General features: G+C 44.2%; 1 protein-coding gene across 2 annotated transcripts in view; it reads right to left on the bottom strand.

Annotated features, from left to right (window-relative positions):
* Positions 1-17118, bottom strand: part of ACYP2 (acylphosphatase 2) — a 134733-nt gene extending 117615 nt beyond the window's left edge. Inside the window, exon 1 of one of the 2 annotated variants that reach the window (XM_067565147.1) lies at positions 17085-17118. In XM_067565147.1, coding sequence (XP_067421248.1) covers positions 17085-17103 — 19 coding nt within the window. In that variant the 5' untranslated portion in view covers positions 17104-17118. Of the gene's footprint in view, positions 1-17; positions 37-17084 lie in introns of those variants that run through there. The other variant, XM_067565148.1, reaches the window with a different exon arrangement.
* Between the last annotated feature and the right edge of the window lie 490 nt (positions 17119-17608).

Here is a 17608-nt window from a genome sequence, read left to right as displayed (position 1 = left end):
GCGCGCGCCCCCGTCACCCCACGCGCAGACAGCCCCGTACTGGGCAGAGAGACCCCCTCCCCCGAGAGGGAGGGCGTCTCAAACACTGACGGGGGGAGGGGAAGAGGCACCCGAGGGCGACCCCACCCATTGGGGAGCACAGGCACCCCCGGGGGAGAGAGCGCCAAATATTGAACCAGCCCCAGGGACTCCCCCCAGCCGCTGAACCCAGAGACAACCCCCTAATGAGAGGGAGAGACCCGCCAATACGGCTCCTCCCAGCGAGTCCCCTCCCTCAACACCGACTTGGTGTGTCCCTCCCTCTTTCCCCACCCCCAAGAGTTAGGGGCGTCAGGGCAGGCTGTGGGTGAGGGGATTTGGGGTAGGGTCTGTTTGGGGGAGTGAGTCACCCCTTTCCTTGGCCTCCCCAGGAAGCAAAGGGACTCAGCGCAAAGACCCCTTCCAACGTCTCCAGTGAATAAGGAGAGCAGGGGCAGATGCTGCAATTGTTTTTAATGGGTGGACCACACCTTATAGAGTCCCATGGATCACAGACCCCCTCATTCCTAATCGTGCAGGACACCTTCTTTTCCATTTGTGATCAGGTAAAATCTCTGTACGCTTGCTAACATTAAAAAGTAACTTTGGGTATGTCTATACTGATCAACCTATCTGGATCGACTGAGAGGTCAGTGAAGACCCGCTCAGTTGATCCAGAAGTCGACACAGTAAAACCACCCCCTCAAGTGATGTAGCGCTGCATCGATGGCAGTGAAGAAGCATCCAGAAGAGAAGCACAGCAGTTGACGGGAGTTATGCAAGCTACTCTGTGTAGCTTGTGTAAACTCCCGTCGACTGCTGCCGAATCACCCGGTAAGTGTAGATCAGGGCTTTGGGAAAGTATTTAAGGTATTTGTATCTATCACTAATGCAGTTTGTTTGCAGTGTTGAGGTAGCCCTGTTGGTTCCAGGATATTAGAGAGACAAGGTGGGTGAGGTAATAACTTTGATTGGACCAACTTCTGCTGGTGAGCAAGATAAACTCAAAAGCCCCAATACTGTTGCCTCTCTGTGAAGTAGTAGTAGATATCAGGGCCTTGGTGTTGGCACATCACTGATTTCTCCTCCATCTGAGCATATTCTTAGTGCAACTTGTTTGTTTTACACTATATACAGCAGTTCTTGAACAGAATTAGTCACAGACTGCTTGCATACACTCCCCTCTTTCACAGTGCTCAGCTCAAACACCTCAAACAAAGTGACTCCAGTTAGAGAGATTAAGGCAGAGCAAATTTCCTTGCTATTTGCCATAGCTTCCCCAAAAATAAACTATATAAAAAAACTAACAACAATAGAAGAACTTCTTCAAAGACTGTATGCTGCTTGCATGCTAAAAATATTTTTAGGACTGTATGTAAGTAAGATGATGAATCCCCCCTTAACAGTATAAAGTTTGATTAATTTCTGCCAACTATGCTAATTTAGATATCCAGACAACCAATCTGCTTAATTTTTTATTTGTGCCTTATATATTCATCGTGTTAAAGTGAAATTTATTGTTTTCCTTGATTGTGCAACCCACTCACAACAATTTTTGTAATGTAACATGATTGTGAATGATACTCAGTGTTGAATATTTTTATAGCTATACATCCTGTGTGCCAGATTCTTCTGTGTTCCAATCTTTCAGTGTTACTTTGATAGCGTGAAGGGGCTGGAAAGCAGCCAAATGTGGTCCCCTGAGAATACCACTAGTGTTGGAGAGTTATCAGCTGATGGAGAGCTGCACTACCACAAATCCAGCCCTAGCAAAGAGGTTTGTTGGGAAGAGGCGTGGCTACTTAAACTTCTTGGAGAAAAACATATTTGAAAGGTTGTATTTCATCATTTGAAATGTATCCATTTGTAAATTTCAGCTCTCTTGCTAATGCAAAGGCAACACCATTTTGTTTTGAGAGCCAAAGATTCTGTAGTCATGTAAAAAGAGAACCTGATATAGCAGTTTGAAAATCCTTTGTCATTTGCTGCCATCTACCAGCAATTCAGTGCAAGACAGAATAGAGAGATTTTTAGAGCAACAGTTTACTGTATAAATACATTAAATAGAAGCTGAAGTGCTGTGTCCTAGGCTTTGGTGTCAGATCCCCTCCTGAGAAATGTTAGACCTCAGGGTCCAGGGACCCTGGTGCCAGCAGTGACAGTCTTGTTGTCTTCAGGGATAGATCTTAATGCCTGTCTTGAGTTTTCTTGGTACCCTGACTCAGTAAGGCCTTGTTCTCCTCCTCTTCAACCAGATAAACTTTCAATGAAGTGGAAGGTATTTTCCATCTAGGAAGCTCGATGGTCATTCTTTGCTTTTATCCTGAGTTACCTACTACGCTTTGGTCAAAATGTCTTTGTCGTCTATAAAGGTCCACTGGCCTTATTAGGTTTCCACCTCTCTTCCTTTAGCTTACTCTCGGAAGTTTATGAAAGGTGTGTTCCATGTATTTTCTCTGGTGCACGAACATCTCCATCATGAGATGTTAATCTTGTTCTCACAAAATTTACAGTGTCTATCTTCAAACAATTGTGAGGTCATTCTCTGAAGCATCTGTGAAGACAGCGTTCCTTATAGCAATAGGCAGTTTGGGGTGTTATTTGAAATGACTACATGCTTTTTTTTAGCAATGTGTGCCTGATTTGTTACTGTTTCAGCAAGCAGGAGCCAAACAGCAGCAGCCGGGGTATCACTCTCCTGGAACACCAGCTATGTTCCTGATTTATGGAGGATTTAAAGCAGCCTAAAACCAATTTCAGTTTGAGAGAGTAGATTACTTTATACTAACTTTATATCTCTGTAGCAGCATAAAGCAGGGGTCCCCAAACTGTGGGGCATGCCCCCTAGAGGGGGGCATGAAGGGATGTTGGGAGAGGGGTGCGGCAGGGCCCAGTCCAGTGTTCATGGGGGCCTGGGAGGGAGCACCACTCTTCTCTGAGTTCTGCTCCGGCCTCGCCCTCTCAGCCATGGCTCTGGCCTCAACTCCTAGTCCTGTCTGCCAGCCAGTTACTGGCTCAGCCCCTGGCCCTGCTCCCTGCCTCGGCCACCAGGTCCCTACTTCTGGTCATGACCCCACTCCTGGCCACAGCCTCGTCGCATGGCCACTGTTCCCTGCTCAGCCCCCAGCCCCCAGGGCCCTGCTCCTAGCCTTGTCCCCTGACCTTGGCCCCCAACCACTGTTCCTGACTTGATCCCCATGGCCCTGCTCCTTGCCCCAGCTGGGAGCACAACCTAAAAAGTTTGGGAACCACTGGCATAAATGAAATTTACAAATCATTTGGTCATGCCCACTTTTTCAAGCCATGCCCCATTTAGTGCACAACAAGGAGCATTGTTCTCCTCCTGTGGTAACTGTTTTTGAGCTACCTTTATATTAGGCCCTTGACTACACTAAGCCTTTTCCCACTGTTTGTCTACCACAGGGGGAAGCACTACTATAGAGAATGCTCAGGCGTTTTTACCACTGTCACCTATCCCTGCTCTGAGCAGTACACAGATAGAGACTTCTCTAACCTCTCACTCCAAGTGCAAGGCAGAATCTCATCCATTATCTATTTATCAAACTTACTGTCCTGGAAGATAATTTTTTTTAGGAATTTTAATGCCATAATTGAAAACTTAATGGCTATGTTCCTGTTTTTCTCAAGGTAAAGGAGCTGTTGCAATGTTGCCATAAACACTATCAAGATAAAAATCATATATTTATGCATAAAAATAATCTTCTTAGCTGTGTGACGGTCATCTTAGATCAGTGATTCTCAAATTTCTTTGATTGTGCCCCCCTTTTTTGTTTGTGTGTAGTAGTTTATACCCTCCCCCCTCACCCCACACACACATACAGGCACACAAGTACATATACCGATGTATGCGGTGGCAATGCTTCACTTGATTCAGTTTTGGCTTCTTTGTTTTTCACTTGAGGGTTTGTTTTTTTTCTGTTGCACGAATGAGCGGTCAGTGGGTTTTCGGTATAAGGTGGTGTTTATGTGACCATTACTTATTTGCACTGTAGTGTCCAGGAAGTGGATTTCTTGTGTGGACTGGTCCAGGCTCAGGTTGATGGTGGGGTGAAAACTGTTGAAATCCCGGTGGAATTCTTCGAGGGACTTTTCTGTGAGTCCAGATCATGAAAATGTCATCAATGTAGCATAGGTAGAGGAGGGGCACTTTGGGACTAGAGTTGAGGAAGCATTGTTCTAAGTCAGCCATGAAAATGTTGGCATCCTGTTGGGCTATGCGGGTACCCATAGCCCTGCCACTGACTTGAAGGTATTGTACCGTATTATAAAAACCCACCGACTGCTGTACATGCCTACATGCCTCCAGCTTCCACCCAGGACACACCACACAATCCATTGTTTACAGCCAAGTCCTAAGATACAACTGCATTTGCTCCAGTCCCTTAGACAGACACAAACACTTACAGGATCTCTATCAAGCATTCTTAAAACTACAATACCCACCTAGGGAAGTGAAGAAACAGATTGACAGAGCCAGATGGGTACCCAGAAATCGCCTACTACAGGACAGACCCAACAAGGAAAACAACAGAACGCCACTGGCCATCACCTATAGCCCCAGCTAAAACCTCTCCAACACATCATCAAGGATCTACAACCTATCCTGGAAGACGATCCCTCACTCTCACAAACCCTGGGATGCAGGCCAGTCCTCGCTTACAGACAGCCCCCCAATCTGAAGCAAATACTCACCAGCAACTGCACACCATACAATAGAAACACTAACCCGGGAACGTATCATTGCAACAAACCCCGTTGCCAACTCTGCCCGCATATCTACTCAAGTGACACCATCACAGGTCCTAACCACATCAGCCACACCATCAGGAGCTTGTTCACCTGCACATCTACTAATGTGATATACGCCATCATGTGCCAACAATGTCCCTCTGCCATGTGCATTGGCCAAACCGGACTTTCTCTATGCAAAAGAATAAATGAACACAAATCAGACATCAGGAATGGTAACATTCAAAAACCAGTAGGAGAGCACTTCAGTTTCTCTGGATACTCAGTAACAGATTTGAGAAGTTGCCATACTTCAACAAAAAAAACTTCAAAAACAAACTCCAGTGTGAAATTGCAGGGCTGGAACTTGTATGCAAACTTGACACTATCAGAGTAGGTCTGAATAGAGACAGAGAGTGGCTAGCCCACTACAAAAAATAATGTCCCCTCTTTTGACATTCACACTTTCTCATCTACTGTTGTGAACGGCCTCATCCACCCTGATTGTATTAACCTCATTAACACTCGCCCTCCTCACTGTGATGTAACTCACCCATCCTTGCACGTGTATATATACCTACCTAACTGAATTTTCCACTTCATGCATCCGACGAAGTGGGTTTCTGCCCGCGAAAGCTTATGCCCAAATAAATTTGTTAGTCTTTAAGGTGCCACAGAACTCTCACTGTTTTGCTAAAAACAGACTAAAATGGCTACCCCTCTGCAACTTATACTAACTATAACCATGCTGGAAAATGGATATAATACAGGCTGGGTCCACTCTAGCAAACTATTGACAGGTTGAACGGTGAAGTGTATAGTATCTAGTCCCTAGTGTTGTGGTAACCGTGTGAGCACTAGGTAGGGCTGATGAGTCTATCAATGCATGGCTTGATTTAGAACAAAATTAGATGACAATTAGAGCTGGGTAAAATTTTTCCACCAAAATTGAGTTTTTTACTTAAAGAAAATTTTCATGAATAGGGTCTTTTTTCTGTGGAAAAAACTTGTGGATTTTTTGTCAAAATATTCTGGCCAAAATCTTTTGGTTTTCAGCTCAAAATCTTTTGGTGCTTGAGTTTTTGCTGAAAACTACAAAAATTTCTGCAGAAAAAAAAATTGGGACCAGCTGTAGATACAGTAGTAAAAAATACTTGAGTCCTGTGTATACAAGCAGTTCCACCATTGCAACTGCTCATCTATAGACTAGATAGCACATTCCACCCCATGTATCTTCCAAATAGTGTACTAATATGGATATAGCCTGTTTGGTATCTGTAATCCAACATGGTTCTAGCTACTTTGATTTCAATTACCAGAATGCTCAAGGATATTTTTAGATAGCCATCTATAATATTAAATTGTTATAGTCTACTCCACTAACACAGTTTGTAATCCAGTTACGTGTGAGTGCAGAAAGTATTACAACTGTGTTTGGCTGGAATCTATTTGAAACTGCTTCCAGCATGGTTACAAATCTAGGATATCTCTCAGTCTGCACATAATTTCCCCCATTTTGTGCTTATCTCAAAAGGTCCCTGTTTAAGTGCTACATGATTTCTTGTATCTGTTTCCTTTGTTCGCTCCCTAGCTGTGATGCCAAATCTATGACAAGTCAGCCTAATGTGTCAGACAATAGTAATTCCACTGGCTCTTGTCCCAGACCTCTTGGAGGCAGGACCGGCAATGAGGGGGCAGCCATTACACACAAGTTCATGTGCAGGCTTCCATAGGTATACAGCATCAGCAAAGGGGGGCAATTGGCAATGTGGCCTGAGATTGAAAAAATCCTCAGCATCCATAATCAGGATCAAAGTTTCAAAAGAGCTTGTTTTGTTAACCTGTTGGGTGCTGAGCTATTTGAATATTTGGCCATAGATGTCTATGAGAGCTGCTGGATGCTGAGCAGTTTTGGAAAAGCTGATCTTTATTTAGATGCCTAACTGGGAGCTGTGCTCTTTTGACAATCTGGTCTCAATTTTGAGTGCTGATCACTTAAAGATTTGGCCCTGAGTTCCTTTGGAAACCTAGACCCATGTTAGAGTATGTAGAATGGAAACCTGGGAAGCCATAGTGGCTAATTTCTGGATGCTGTGTCCCCATCTTTGATGTTGGTGGTAATGAGGGTGAGGGAGGTGAAATGGAAGAATTTTTTAATGGACTGAAAGAAATGGGATGAGAAGAGACCAAAGGGAGAAAAGTGGCCAGAATAGATGAAACAGGAATTAAGAGAGGAGACATAGCCCTGGTCTACACTTACCTGGAAATTCGGCGGCAGTCAACAGGAGTTACGCAAGCTACTCAGAGTAGCTTGCGTAACTCCTGTCAACTGCTGTGCTTCCCTTTTGCATGTCATCTTCACTGCACTGCGCTGACGGGAACCGTATTCCCCCTGACCACTCAATTGATCCAGAAAGATCGATCTGATGGTGGCAACTTTGTCGCCATCAGTATAGACATACCCATAGTGAAAGGAAAGAGGAGAAAACAGAAGCCTCACTGAAGTTGCCACACTAAATGTCATCTTTGTCACTTATAGTCAAAAAAGTTCATTAGCACTGCCCTGTAAGTTGGCCTCCTTTGCAATTATATGAACCACAAATGTCTTGGGGAAAGCTTACTCTCAGGGAAATGGTATTTAGTTATGTGAGAGGTGTTTGTTGATAATCACAATGTGAGTGCAAATGTGGCTAGTGACAGCTTGCGTTGTAGTGATTGTTTTTAGTTATTATCCTCTAGGCAAGCGGAGAGGGGCATCTAATGCTTGAAGCTGCCATTTAAGTGGTCTAGTTTCTGACTTTCTGAAGGTTATGTATATCCCACTTTGATCTTGTTTATTGCTACCCAGGCAAATTTTATCTGAGAGTAATAGTTAAATGGAATGTATGATTTGTTCTTCTGTATTTTTGGGAAATTACAATATTTTCACAGCTTCCGAGTGCTGAGGAAAGATTTGTACTCCAGGAATGAGTTATTTCCTTGTTAGAAAAGAATGAGCAACGGCTCTTTTCCTAATCTCTTTTTATTTACAATATGCACATAATTTCTGTTGCTGGTTTTAAACAAGGATGAATAAAACAGCAAAACTTACATAGATGTAGACCCATTTTCAGATTGTCAGCCAAACAGCTTGGAGTTCCAGATCCCAGTTAGACTAATTTTTTTACATCTCTTAAATAAAGTCCTTTTCTAAAATAAGGTAGATTTTAAATAATTTAGAATGATTTATAAATCATTTCAGTCTACATCTCCACCCCTCCATGTAGATTCCATGGGCTTGCAGCTGATACGTTTGTTAGTGTTGGACAAGTTGATTGTCCAATGGAATGGATCACTTGATGATTACCTGTTCTGTTCATTTCCTCTGAAGCACCTGGCATTGGCCACTGTCAGAAGACAGGATACTGGGCTAGTTGGACCATTGGTCTGACCCAGTATGGCTGTTCTTATGTTCCATCTTTATCCAGCTACTCTGCAACATAAAGAACTAGAATTCAGTAATCTCCCATTTCAACACAACAGTTTAAAGTTGATCTGCAAAGAAAAATAAATGGATTATGCTTTTCTTTTTTCCCTGCTTTTGCTACTGTAGGATGTATAAAGAAGGCCTCAAAGGTTCTCTCTTTCAATGTTTGTTTTTCCTGCTTGCTTTTTATTTTAGAAATGTCAGTAATGTCAAATCTGATCTTCCTTGGTTTTTCTGGAGAATTTATTGGAGGTCTGAATTCAAGATCTGCATCTTCCTTGGGCCTATATTGAAGAGATGAGGTTGTTGAACTTTTATAATCATTTTCAGACTTCATTTCTCTCAAAATTTGTGTGTGTTTATTTTGGGATTTTTTTTCTTTTTGTTTTGTTTTTTGTTTTTATTTGTTTTTGCTCAGGAGTTTGAAATAAGTAAATATTAAGAAACAAACTAAAAACAAAGGATTTTTAAAAGTCTGAATAAAAACCACTGATCCCTCTGTTACTCAGGTTTCACTTTCTTGTTATCTGTGACGTTATAATTGTACTAGTTCTCCAATTGGTCCAGAAAATCCTCAAGAAAAACACAAAATAGATAAGGCCTAAAATTTTAATGTAAAAAACAAAACAAAAAGCCTTCAAGCCTTCTTTATACAATTATGAAGTAAGAGAGGACACAACCTCTGCTTTTTTTTTCTTCTCTGCCTGAATGGTCCTTTGTAATATGTGCTAACTGCTTATGCTAAACAATCTGTTTCACCTTGTATTTTGCTGTGACACTGGGAGTACCTTTCCCAGATCTGAAAAAGAGCTCGCGGGAGTTGAAAGCTTGTCTCTCTCACCAACAAAATTGGTCTAAGAAAAGACATTAGCTCACTCACTTTATCTTTCTCTAATATCCTGGGACCAACACAGCTACACCTACACTGCAAACAACTAAAGAGATGCAGACAGGCATCTACAGGATTTTCAAAAGCACCTAGATTATCCTGGATATTCTGTGTAACTATATGTTGTAAAAGAAGCTCCTAAGGAAACATGATGAAAAAGAAATAAGCAAAAACATAGAAAAACACCGTTTGCATCTGTAAGCTTTAGTGCAAGAAAAAAAAAAAAAAAGATACCATCAAGTGCCATAGCCTGTCAGGAATTCAGGAGCAGCATTTCTAATTGCAACTAAATATTGGCTCATTTAGAGGAACTTAATTTAAAAATGGAGGTTAATGACGTATTGCTATAATGGATGCTAATTTCCCTCCTACAAAAATATCTGTGGAGTTGATAGATCTTGAAATTCCATGAGATTGGGGTGAGGGGAAACTTAGGTAGCCACCAAAGAGGCAGGGGTTTTGGTTTCCCAACCCCATAATGGATCCCAGAGATCTTCTGGGAAGAGAACCCCCTCTCAGTCTTGTGGAGGGGTGGCCCCTCCACTCTTTTTCTCTGGCTCTTCTTACATCTAGGCAACATAGTTTTTACAGTAGTTGTGCTACTGTTAGGCACTATAATCCACCCTTTTGCAGGAACCAGAGCCCTGACACTGAGTTAATACAGCTTGAAGCAGTATTTTCTGATACATAAACAGAGAAGAATACTCTGGACAGTAGCTTCTCTTCTCCAAGCCCCCTAGAACCCAAAATCCATCTGGAAAGGCGCCTCTATAGGGGTGTGGAAAATGAGCTTTTGGGCCTAAATTAGCAAGACAATAAGAAAAATAATACGAGGCTAGAATAGAAACTTCATGCAGGAACAAAACAGAAAGAATTCAAGGATAAGGCAGAGACTTTCCAGTTTGCTGAGCTGCACTATATATAAAAAAGAAGATTCTATACTATAAAACTGCTGTATTTGAAATCCAAATGCAGATGCAAAATGTAAGGATCCTGAGATACGGGCTGGAGATTATCTATCCAGATATTTATACTGCAATTGTTACCATGGTAGCTGGAGTTAATTTCTGGAGGAGTGGCTACCAGAAATACTGCATTTAAATGTGAAAGAGGATCTGGTTTCTATAGATCAGATTAACTGTTTAACTAAAAGAGGAAATCCCATCATAAACTGGCACTGTGATTGATAAATTATTGGAGGTGTTGTAGCATTAGACTCTATTTAGCTGAAGTAAATTAAAATAACACATTTTTGGTTTTGGTTTTTTTTTTTTTTTGGTAAAATTTTAACATAATCTGTTTTTAGAAAAACAAGTGTGATTGCTTTAAACAAAGTATTGTTGCAATGGTAGTGCAGGTTTATAAACAATGAGAGGGTTCAGATACTTGCTAAATTGTTTGCTGACTGACTATACAATTGCCCCATTTACAATACAACCACAATCCAATCGAGGGACCCAGTTACAACAGCTGCCTCCTGACCAATTTATAAAAGGCCCTCCAGTAGCTCTTATTATTTATCCACAGTGGAACAGCTTCAACAGGAGAGATGGAGGGAGCCCCACATCAGAATATTCCATAGCCCAGTGGTTAGAGCACTCCCCTGAAACATGGGAGAACCCAGTTCATGCTGTCAGGCGTGGGGCGGCAGGACTCTGACTGTCAGCCCCAGAATGGCAGGGCTCCAACTGTCAAAGGCAGCAACAGGCAATGTAAGCAACACAGTGTCTACACAGATGCTGCGTTGACCTAACTACATTGACCTAAACGCTACGCCTCTTGCAGAGGTGGAGTTATTAGGTTGGCATAGCGGGTGAGTTAAATTGGCAGGAGGAACACTGTAAGCTGCATTACGTCGACCTAACTCTGTAGTTTACACCAGGCCTTACATTACTTTGCTGTGCTCCCACATCTGTGTGTCCCTGGATTTGGTTTACAAAACGTGGTCACTTTATTCTGATGTGGGGCCCTCTCCATCTCTCCTGTTGAAGTTTTTCAACTGTGGCTAAATAACGAAAGTGTGATTGGAGTAGGGGGAATAGACTCTGGGTCTCCCACCTTCCAGGTAGATGCCCTAACCACTGGACTGCAGAATCATTCTTCTCCTCTCACAGAGAGGGAAGAATTGAACCTTGGTTTCCCACATCTCAGGCACGTGCTCTAATCACTGGGCTAAAATTTATAAGGTGGGCAGTAGTCCCCCCTCCTCCCTGCTGCCACCATCCAGCCAGATTTTGAATGGGACTGATCCAGTAGGTGGCCTCTGAGCATACTTAGTGAGTTCTCTTAGTAAAGTGTGGTTATATTAGAGTTATCATATTTCAGGTTCCCAAAAAGAGGACACTGTGGGGGAGGAGGAATTGGAAGGGGGGTATAGTTGAAGGAGTTTGAGGGGGTACCTGCAGCAGGGATATTCACTGGAGGTGGGAGGCAGTGTCACTCCCTGCCATGGTGGCAGGGTGGCTGGCACAAGCCCAGGACACAGTGCCAGCCATCAGTCAGTGCCTCCCTGTGGGACCCACTCCCCAGGGCTGGGAGCTGGGGCCTGGGAGGGCAGGACCCAGCAGCTAGGCTGCAGGGGAATGGACTAATCAGTTGCCGATGCAGGGGAGGAACCAATCGGGAAGCGGACCAATCGGGACTCTTTCTGAGCTGCAGCGTCTGCTCTAAAAAAATCCTGTACATCGCCTGTTATTTGAAAAACCCTCCTGGAGGCTCAAAAAAAGAGGCAATGTCCAGGAAAATTCAGACCTATGGTAACCCTAGGTTAAATAATATGTGAGAATGTAAACTGATCTTCCCTGGAATAAAAAAGCACATGGAATAATTACATTATTTTGCCTTGAACCATGGGAATCAGAAGTTGTAAGTTAATGGGTCAGACCCTTCTGCCTTTATCATAGTTTCTGGTGGTGTGGTGGCAGCAGTTTTGGATTGGCAATTAATCCTTAATATTAAACCCACCAGCCATAGTGATTTAAGGGATTTAAATCACAGTGCAGGACTCTATTACAATGGTGAAAAGACTTGACTTTGTAAGCAGCTTGTGAACATTAGAACAATTTGTACAAGGATAACATTATTTTAATTTTCCAGGATTGAAAGCTCAACTAGCTTTATTATACCATTGTCCAAGATACCTTGTTCCAGTATCCAGACCACAAAATGAGCTCTGATCTCAATCTAACAAGCCTTTACAAGAAACATAATTCAGGAGAATCTTTGCCCCCAAACAAAAAGCCAGAGTTCATCAAGCCAGCACACTGTTCTTTTGCGGTCAAGTTAGTGGTCTTTTTTTATATTAACTCTTAGGAAACTGGTTAATCATTAGGTATTTAACACCTTAACACCTGGCTATTTTCTTATGATTTTGGAAGAACAGATAAGGGACACGATGGGAGGACAGAGTACTTCTAGCTGCTGGAAAGTGAGACCAGATTGGGGCATTTGCCTATAGTGAGACCTGATCAGCCATTGCTGTCACCTGCCAGGATCCTCAGTTCCAGACTGCTTTCTGCTGTGCCATGCCTTCTTCCACAGTTGAATCCTTCCCTCAAGCAGGAAATCAGCAAAGGCAAAGTTAGACAGATTGCAAGATCAGGCCAGGGAAAAAGAAGAAATGACATGAATTCTGGAGTGGCTTCATGATGGAAGTCTAAGATGATAGCCAAGGTTGGTTGGCAGCTTGAAGTTGGCAATCAGTTAGAGTTGGGATAACTCTTCCACCTCTTTGAAGGGGAGGGCTACAGAGGTGCAGGGGGCATTGTTAGGCTCAGAGGAAGAAAGAGAGAAATAGGGGCAGCCACTCTTGCTCTGAAAGTAGGAGAGGAGAGGAATGGGAGCCAAATCTACTCCTCTTCAGTTTAAAACCATAAGAATGAGAATATTAATTTTTCTTCAGTAGTGTCCCTGTGGGTGCTCCACTGTAGGTGTGCTTGCGTCTCTGTGCTGCTGGTTCTGAGAACTTTGGGAGTAGTGTCTGTTGGGCCTGCACATGCGCAGTCTCTCCTCCTGCTTCACCACGAGACTAGCCAGTACGTGCACGCTAACCCCCCTCAGTTCCGTCTCAACGCCCCTGGCTAGAGATGGAGCCATTAGCAGTCCGCTAAGTTCTTCTGTTTTTGCTATCACAGTGATATAGCTTCCCAGTTATAGTTCTAGTCAGAGTTCTAGTAATTCTTCTGTTTTTTTCTACCCTTAAAATAAAAGAAAAAACCAAGACAATTTTTTTCCCCATGTCCTTTTTCCCCCACTGGGGACCCTTTCCCTTAGCAGGAGTATACCCAGCTCCCTGGGCTTCAGGAAGTGCCACACCTGCAATAAGGTGATCCCGGTTGTGGATAAAGCACTCTTAGTGCATGTGTTTATTTGATTAGGGCCACGTACAGCAGAACTGTAGCCCTGCCAGCAGCTCTGGCTGAGATCCCGCAAAAACAGAGAGCTCCACCAAAAGATCATCTTTATGAAGGCAGTTCTCTGGCCCTAATCACCTGGTGGACATGAGTCTTCCCCACAACCTTCTACATCTAAGGGCAGTGGGTCAAACAAAAAGGCTGAGAACCCCTCTTACAAGTCTTCTAAGAAAAGAGTGGGAAGTCTCCTAAGGGAGCCCAGAGATAGCCACAAGGGATTGCCATCTTGCTCGATATCTTCATCACCAAGACCATCTCAGGCTGGCACCCATGCCTCACGATGGCTAACTGCTACTGGTACCACTGAGAGTTCCCATGGACCCAATGGGCACAGCTGCTGAGTCTTCAATACCAAAGGACTAAGAGGATGCTCCCAGTATATGAATCGACTTTGGAACCACCAGTGACAGTTCGCCCAGCACCAGAGAGACCCATGCAGACAAGGTCTCCATCTCCCCTGGCACTGCCACCAACACCGCGACGTTCAGTACTGATGGAATTCCACCAGCCCAAAGACCTTAGAGTATGGAATGCACCCAAGTCCCCAACTCTCAGTACCAACTTCTCGGCACTGAAATTTTACCACATAGGGGAGTATCCCCACAGCTATGCCATGCCGCTCCACTGTCCAGCAAGTGTTCAGATAGTGAGCTAGAGGAGCTGTTTCACAGTACTCCTCCCAAGCTCCGTATGGGGTCAACTACCAACAAGGCCCAAGAATGTACCCACAGATGGCTCCACCTCCACCACCATCTTGGTATAGGCACCTCCGCCAGGCCCCGAGCCACCACGATGACCATATTGGGACCCCTGGGTGGCACACCTACAGCCTGCTTCTCAACTTCAAGCCTTGCCTAAGAACTCTCCAGGCACACCCCCTCAGCTGCAGCATCCAGGGCCTCAGAACTGCTTCAAGCTATAGAGGAGCAGGAAGGTGGTACCAAGGCAGAAATAACATCAAAGACCATATCCTCCTCCTCTTTGGACGAAGCCATCATGCCTCCCCCACCATCTCTGGCAGACGACTTCCATCTTTTTCAGGAGCTGGTGAAAAGGGTGGCAGACATGCTCTACATACTAATAGAGGAAGTCCAGGATGCCCACCATCAGCTCCTTGATATCCTCCAATCTTCGTCCTCCTCAAAGATTGCCCTCCCAATTAATGAGGCCATTTTAGACCCGGCAAAGACTGTGTGGCTAACCCCAGCATCAGTGGTGGCAATTTGCAAGCGAGTGGACAAAAAAATATAATGTCCCCACCAAGAAATTGGAATTCCTATTTTCCCACATGCCACTCAACTCCATCATGGACACCGTCAATTCCCGCATTCGATAACACCAATCCAAGGCTACACTCTACGATGGGGACTGGAAGCGCCTAGAATTTTTTGGAAGAAAGGTGTATTCCTTGGCCACCTTACAGTTCCACATCACCAACTATCATGTCCTTATGGCCAAGTATGACTACATAAATTATTCTAAACTCAATTACTTTATTGAAAAGTTGTCAGAGGCACATCAAGACTCCTTTAAAGCCATTATCCAAAAGGGCCAATTAGTGGCAAAAACATAACTAAAATCAGTCCTTGATACCACTGACATGGCAGCTAGGTCCATGTCGATGGCTGTGGTGATGCGACAGGCATCATGGCTTCAATTGTCAGGATTCCCAAAAGAGGTGCAGTCCATGGTGGAAGATCTTCCTTTTGAGGGCACAAAGTTCTTCGCCGGGAGTACTAACGCCTCCCTTTCATACCCTGAAGAATTCTAAAGCTACCCTTTGGTCGTTGGGTATCTATACATGGGACAAAAGAGATGATTTAGTCCCCAATCCCAGCATAGGCTATGTGCATCTCAATACCAACCTCAGCACCATTACATGCTGCAAAGAAAGAAAGGGAAATTCCCAAAATGCAAACCATCTGGCCCACAACCTTCGCCCCAAGACTCTACATGTAAGCAACACTTCTGATGGGCCAGTTAAGGTGCTCTTAGACCACTCTCCCCAACTGATGTACCCGACCATCATTACACCCCCATTTTGCCACCAATTGGCAGCATTCCACAGTGCCTGGGAATACATAACATTGGACCAATGGATTTTAGAGATCATCTAATCTGGGTACTCCATCAATTTCACCTCCTTACCCACTCCAAAACACCCTTCCCGATCCCTCTTCAGGGACCCTTCTCACAAGAGCTTACTACGACAGGAGATAGATTGCTTCCTCCAGTTAGGAGCCATAAAACCAGTACCTCAACATCTACGAGGCAAAAGGGTTCTACTCTCGTTAGTTCCTAATACCCAAAAAGAAGGGAGATTGAAGACCCATTCTAGACTTCAGTGCTCTCAACAAGTTTGTCAAGATTCAGAAGTTCAGGATGGTCACCTTATTGATGATCATTTCAGCATTGCAACAGGGGAGACTGATTTTTGGCTCTCAATCATCAGGACACATATTTTCACATCTCGATCCTACCGGCTCACAGACGATGTCACAGGTTCACTCAGGAACACGACCATTACCAATATAAAGTCTTCCCCTTCAGGTTCTCATTGGCCCTGAAAGTATTTTCCAAAGTTCTCTCAGTGGTAGCCACTCATTTATGCTCCTAAGGGATAATGATTTACCCATACCTGGATGATTTTTCCAGGAGGCTCACCAAGTCATCGACACTATGATACACTTGTTTACAGAACTGGGTCTACAGATCAAAACACAAAAGTTAACGCTCACTCCGGTGCAACACCTGGAATTCATAGGGGTTGACCTTAACGCCCTACAGGTCAAAGCCCTCCTACCTCAACACAGGTTCCTATCCCTGGTTTCACTCATAGACACTGTTCAGTGCAGCCCACAAATACCAGCCATGCTCTGCCTCCAACTCTTGGAACATATGGCACCAGGAATGACGGTGATACCACATGCCAGATTCCACATGCGATGCCCCCAACTGTAGTTCAGTTTGGTACACAGATTAAACAGGGAAAGTTGGACAAACACCTGTTACTACCCACCAGGATCAAAAGCTCCTTAAGCTGGTGGAGGGACCCACCCAATGTGTGCAAAGTGATCCCCTTCTCACAGACATCACTATTATCACTCTTTACCACCGATGCATCGCTTATAAGGTGGGGCACGCATTTAAATGACTTCATGATGCAAAGCAAATGGTTGCCTGTGGAGATATCCCACCACATCAGTCTCGAGTTGAGAGTGGTCAGGAACACCTGCACCCATTTCCTTCTGCTGATTGCAGATCACACATAAAGATCTAACAGACAACATTGCCTACATGAACTATATCAATCAGCAAGGCAGGGACCAGGCCACTCACCATATGTGCGGAGGCGATGAGGTTATAGAACTGGTGCATCTCTCACAATGTTACTCTGTCCACAGCTTACCTACTGGACACATAGAACTTGATAGCAGACAATCTCAGTTGCAGATCCCCACACGATCACGAGTGGGAGATATACCCATCAGTACTCCGCAACCTATTCACCTGTTGGGGAACACCATCCACAGACCTGTTAGCCACTTACCAGAACAAGAAATGTCCATGATACAACTCTGGGGCAGGGATGGGACAGTAGTCTTCTCCTCCCATGGAATGAGCGATGCTCTTCTCCTCCCATGTGACAAGTAGCTTCTTTACGCTTTTCCCCATTTCCTCTACTGCTGAAAGTCCTGCTAAAAATAAAAAGGGATGGAGCTCACATCATTCTGATTGCTCTTACTTGGCTGAGACAGACCTAGTACCCTTACCTACCACAACTTGCAATGTGCCCGCTGATCTCCCTCCCGACCATTCTGCACCTCCTCTCACAGGACAAAGGGCAAACCCTGCATCCCAACTGGGAGATTCTCCACTTCAAAGCAGGCTCCTGCTTGGTTCCAACACCTAGAAAGCTACTTCTCAAGAGAAAGACAAGAGGTTCTACTGCACAGTAGGAAGTCCTCCACACTATATACTTACTTGCAGAAATGGTCCAGGTTTCAGATTTGGTGCACGTCCCAACAAATCTCCCCAATATCCGTGACTCATCCTCACATCCTATACTATGCT

This window comes from Emydura macquarii, unplaced genomic scaffold (assembly GCF_026122565.2).
Source record: "Emydura macquarii macquarii isolate MOO-44397 ecotype Brisbane River unplaced genomic scaffold, CSIRO-AGI_Emac_v2 contig_2676, whole genome shotgun sequence".
NCBI classification, from domain to species: domain Eukaryota; kingdom Metazoa; phylum Chordata; order Testudines; family Chelidae; genus Emydura; species Emydura macquarii.
Note: the sequence above shows the minus strand (reverse complement) of the source record. Positions and strands in the feature narration are given on the sequence as shown.